The sequence below is a fragment of the Crocodylus porosus genome, unplaced genomic scaffold, assembly GCF_001723895.1.
Source record: "Crocodylus porosus isolate Cpor-Errol unplaced genomic scaffold, CroPor_comp1, whole genome shotgun sequence".
Taxonomy (NCBI): domain Eukaryota; kingdom Metazoa; phylum Chordata; order Crocodylia; family Crocodylidae; genus Crocodylus; species Crocodylus porosus.
This window is the reverse complement of record NW_017728932.1, coordinates 3,856,033-3,861,325: the sequence shown is the minus strand read 5'-3', so window position 1 is coordinate 3,861,325 and position 5,293 is coordinate 3,856,033. Positions and strand designations below refer to the sequence as shown.

The 5,293-nt window shown below is 39.5% G+C and overlaps 1 protein-coding gene across 2 annotated transcripts in view; it reads left to right on the top strand.

Annotated features, from left to right (window-relative positions):
* ZZEF1 (zinc finger ZZ-type and EF-hand domain containing 1) overlaps positions 1 to 4,694 on the top strand; it is an 87,833-nt gene extending 83,139 nt beyond the window's left edge. For both annotated transcript variants that reach the window (XM_019545452.1, XM_019545453.1), the window contains exons 52-55: positions 1,159 to 1,324; positions 2,838 to 2,988; positions 3,549 to 3,620; positions 4,345 to 4,694. In XM_019545452.1, the coding sequence (XP_019400997.1) occupies positions 1,159 to 1,324; positions 2,838 to 2,988; positions 3,549 to 3,620; positions 4,345 to 4,419 (464 nt within the window). In that variant the 3' untranslated portion in view covers positions 4,420 to 4,694. The remainder of the gene's footprint in view (positions 1 to 1,158; positions 1,325 to 2,837; positions 2,989 to 3,548; positions 3,621 to 4,344) is intronic.
* The last annotated feature ends 599 nt before the right edge of the window (positions 4,695 to 5,293 follow it).

Below are 5,293 nucleotides of genomic sequence, written 5' to 3'. Positions count from 1 at the left end.
CAGCTCCAGCCAGCATGCATGCACCCCAAAACTTCTAGGCTGGATTGTATGGCCTGCTGAAATGAAAACTGCAAGACAAACTCAAAAGGGAGCCTAACCAAACCCAAAGAACTGATATCCTCCTCCCTGGTACTAACCTCTTAAAATCTTAGAAAAGGGGGAAGAAAAGGAGGAGATAGGAGTTCCCAGATAATGGGACAATTCTCCCTCTCTTTCTCCTCTACCCGAGTTTCCCATTTTGGTATTTGCAAATTCCTTCTCCCTTGGAGGAGGCTTCACTCTTTAGCAGCCCCTAGCAGCTTCTCGTCCTCCCCAAACCAGCCTGGCCTTGCGCAGTTAGGGAGTATTCACTCCAGTCTTTCTCTTAACTAATCTGCCTGGAAAGTCTTTGTTCTTCTCCCTGGCCAGTCAGGCCAGGGGGTTTACATATTTTGTCCAGATATAGGGCCCCAGATTTCCAGGACAACAGGGGCCATCTTACACATGCACACACTCACGCATGCGCATTTTGCCATACACAACTCAAGTGTGTGTGGGTGTTACACTTAACACACACTTTTTTCCCCCTTCAAGATGGTATAATACTAAGACTTTGTTCTGTTCGAGGTTTGAGTGATTTGCTGTGTCCTTACCCTGACCACAGTATCTCAGGGGGGAAAAAAGCCCTGAAACTTCAAGCTGAGATAGAGAACAGTTGTATTTAAAGAGTAATTTAATATTATGATGACTTTTTTTTTCTTGGATTTAATTTACAGCTAGGCTTTGCTGGTTTACTTTATATTAAAAATGGGTAGTCTTTTAAGTTATAGGCTGTGAATATTCTGCAGTCAGTTTAGGTTTACTATATATCATACTAATGAGAGCTGAGATTTTGTTGCCCTTACTTGGAGAAAACTGTGATTGCAAATAATAGGGTTGAGATTTTCAAAGTTGGGTAAAAGACAGTTGTACAACGCTCATTCATTTTCTTTCCAAGTCTTGCCTTCAAAAGGACTTGCAGTGTTGGGACTGGCCTAAGGGCTCATTCTTTCCTCAGCTCAGGTTTTGGTTTATACATTTTATTTTTGCTTATGACAACAATTCTAAATATGTGGAGAGAATATAATTTTTCAGATGAATGTAACCCTTTAGAAATAAGAGATTTATATTCAATTTCAGGTTTTGAGATTCTGAAACAGATGCTATCAGAAGAAAGGGCAGTTCCACACCTTCCACTGGCCAAAATCTGGAAATGGCAGGTAGGAGTAGCATGTCGCCAGACTGGGCACCAGCGTCTAAAGGCCATCCATTTACTGCTGAAGATAGTGCAGTGCAGCAACCAAAGGTAAACCCATTGTTCTATGCTGTGCACTAAATATGCCTCAGAGGCATGTTGGCTGAATTCATGACCATAATGGATGCAGAGTATCATGACCCCAAGCCTTGCTGAAAAGCTTTATTGGAAAAGATTAGAAAAATCTATTTAAAAAGTAATTTTCTGAATGCTGTTTCTTCTTTGGAGATGGCTTTTTAAAACACAGTAGAGCAAATCTTCTGGCTAGAACAATTCTCAGATTCATAGTGAATTATTTAGAGACACTAATTCTATGAAAAGTTTGAGAAACCAGGTGTAAGTCTTCCTTTTAGTTGAGGTGAGGAGACCATGAATGAAGTGGTGAAAAGATATTGTCAGATTCAGCACTGCCATAAGGGAGGGAGGTTTCTGTGATTTGCGCCGCTAAAGTCTACAACTGAAACTTCATGAACCGCAGGTGAGTCAAGACTTGAATCTAGGTTACAAAGGTGGTTGGTGTTGCATAGTTCTATTTTTTAAATATTGAGATTGTACAATCATTTGTAAACATTTTACTTACTTTAATGGAGGCAAACAGTTTCCAGCAAGTCCACCCTTATGTGAATTACACTGAGTTCAATTAAGAACAAGTAAACTCCTGAAAGTACTAGCCACAGACTGCTTTTCCTTGGTCAAAAGAAGCCTACATGTTTGTGTTTTGAAACCTTTTGCAGTTGCATACACGTTTTGGGTGAAACCTTCTACCCTTTAGATAATCCCTTCTAGCACAGGCAGAAGTCTGAAAATGTGCCAGTTTGTTAAAAGGCTATTGCTTGCAACCAGCTAATATTGCTGGGTTTACATCTAAACTTCCATGCTTAAAAATGTCTTAGACTGTGGGCAACAAACTTAACTGTTAAAAGATCAAATCTTTGTCATGTTTCCTTCTTGCTCTGATCAAGACTGTCTTAAATGGAGTTCTTTTTTGATCCCTGTTCTATGTATTTGTAAGGTTGTATGGTGCAGGGGTGCTTGCACTAGCCTGCTTTATGATGGAAATTAAAAAAAAAAAAAAAGGCTGAAACTGTCACTTGCAAAGCAGTGCTAATTAGCTGTAACTGCATAAACAGGTTATTTTCCCTGCATTCTAGTTTAGTACTGCAAGGTTCTAAATTGGTGCAGGTCAAGCATGTAGAGATGTATTGCATTCATTTATTTTAAAGGTCACAATTGCTAAGGATCCATCCTTATTCAGCAAGACAGTTTAGATATTCAAGTTTGTGGAAGCATCTGGTTTCTTCATTTTAAAATGCTTTGTTGTATTTGGACTAGAATCATTCAAGATATTGAATAGCTTGTGCATGGAGTTTGTCAGCTATGTTTCCGTAACCAAATATCATATGCTGTTCCATGTTGTAGTATATGCCTCGTTAACTGCTTCATAGCATTAACTATCAAGGAGTTATCGCTGAGTTTTATCTCCCTTGATAAGGCATTGTTCTGTCTCAGAAATAAGCTTATAATCATGAGTTATCTTCCATTTCATTTAAATTATTTTTTTTAGGGACTGTGATCTCACCTTGTTGAAGCCCCTCTGGCAGCTTTTCACCACCATGGAAAATAACCTGTGTCATGACATGACCAAGCCTGGCATCCTCCTTCCCCTTCATCGTGCACTCACAGAACTCTTCTTCATTACAGAAAATAAAGCTAATGTAAGCAGCCCTTTTTTCCTGTATGCCTCTCTCTCTCTTCCCTGGCACTTGGAATGCAGTGTTATGCTGCATTTCTTTCTTGCTTCTTGAAAAAAGTACATCAGAACTTTGTATGCATTGCACAGATGGGGAGCGCTTTTCCTGAGGGAGTTCAGTGAAAACCCTTATGCAGATACATACTACCTCCTTATCGATCGTGGAACCTGGAGAAATGGACACAGTTCTTCCCAGCATAATTAAGGATGCATGCCCCAAAGTCATGGGGGTAGAGGCAGATCAGTAACCTTTTGGAACATTTTACTGTAGCTTCCGCTGATCTTGTTTTGAACTCTGTATGCTATATAGTATAGCTATACATGTATAGATGCGGCAAGACGCAGTCAAAATCTATAGTCTTTGAATACAGTTAGGATTGTACTTAAGTCCTATAGTCTTGAACCTAATTTTGATTACCTCTGTGGACACTACAGGAATTGAAATTCAGATGCTAATAGGACCAACAGCTGTGTTTAAAAATACCATGCTTAAGTAGTTTCATGGAACATTGTTTCTGAATGCAGGAACTTGGAACTCTGCAGGACTACTTGCTTGCCTTAAATACCGAAGATCACCTTCACCGCTGCACAGCACAGGTATTAAAATTCCTTGTGTGAAAGAGAGTCATTTCTGATTTACTCACTGGGTTTTATGAAGTGGTTATACAACCACTAATGATTACCATAAGATTCCAAAATTCATTATCAAGAACTTGATTCAAGATCCCCTAAAGACAAAATGCCAGTACGTAGATCGGTATTACCCCTCAGTTCTTTCTTTCTCTCATCCTGCCACCCATTTAAACTTTTGTATAAATGTAATTGTCTGTTGCAGTGCCAAGTTATGAAAGGCAGAATCCAGGTCTAGCCAAAATGAAGGAAATGACCAACATGAACTGAATCAAGTCACATAATTTAGCATTGTCATGTCTATGTATTCAGAGGAAAGTTCCCCATAAAGTTTTGTGTCTATCTTTTCAATTTTCATCAGTTTTTCTGAGACAAATCGTTATTTTTTTAGATCACATATTAGCATGCTTATTGGCAATGAAAAAACCCATTTACTCACCTTTTTGAAGTGGTTTAGCCCAGATAGCTTGGCGAGTACTAGTGCAAGGCTCTGTCTGGATCTTTCTTCCACCTTAGCTCTTGGATGATGTGGTTCTGCTGAGTTCCTACAGATTGAACCCATTCACAAACGTCCCTATTCCCATCTCTGCTCAGTTTGCACCACAGAGTGGCTCTTTGCAACATAGAGTAATAATTACTCAATGGTAATAATCTTTGTGATGCTTGACTTTCTTTTCCTCCTCCCCTCCAGGCCCTGAAAAACATTGCTGCTATCAGCCTTGCCATTAACTATCCCAACAAATCAACAAGTTTCTGGAATGTCTAATACTGGCTCCTGGCCGGAGTGCATGGGATAGAATAGTTTGTCCATAGGAACCTTGGAACAAACATCTTAACTCCATTCAGGAAAAAGATCCTTAAGCTTCAATGTATGAGCACTCTACAGCCTTTCTTCCTTCCACTTTGATGTAGAATTTGTAAAAGTAAAAGCGCACTTCAAAGAAAAAGCACATTTTGGAGTAACTCATGCGTCACCTGCAGTTACGTATGCACATATTGTAGCATGTTAGAGTAAACAGAACAGTATTTTTTTTTTTTATTCAGAAGAAGCAAATGAGAGAAGATTACCTGAAGTGTGAGAATGGAAGGCTCTGTGCTGGTATCATCTGCTCCCAAGAAACTGGAAAATGAAAGCTTTAAAAGTCTTGCCGAACTTAAGCTAGGGCCACTGGCAGAATCCACTTTTCTTTGGAAGTGAAATAGGCAAAGCAGACTCTTGGTGGGCTGCAGAAATGGCACATGCTTGAATCCTGCTATGTTTCATTTTGCTTTTGAAAGCCACTACTCATGGAGGAAGACTTCAGAAGCTAATCCATTACTAAACTTCGGTACAAACAGCAGTTAAAGAATTCCTGTGGCAGAGTACCCTTGTGAGAAGTGAACAGTTCTACTGTTCTCATTTTGTCAACCACCTGATCTTATCCTAACTTGTCTCCAATACATTTTTCTGGTGTCGGGCAGAAACAGCAGTGGCTGCCCTTGGAGAAGCTCAAGAAGAGGTTGTATGGGAAACTGAGGAGTGCTGGCTGTGATACATAGCTTATGTTTCCTAAAGATCACATATTTACAAGAAATTACTCCTGACTTTTTTTTTTTTTTTTTTTTAACTCTTTGGGTACTGATGGCTCAGGAGCTTTTTC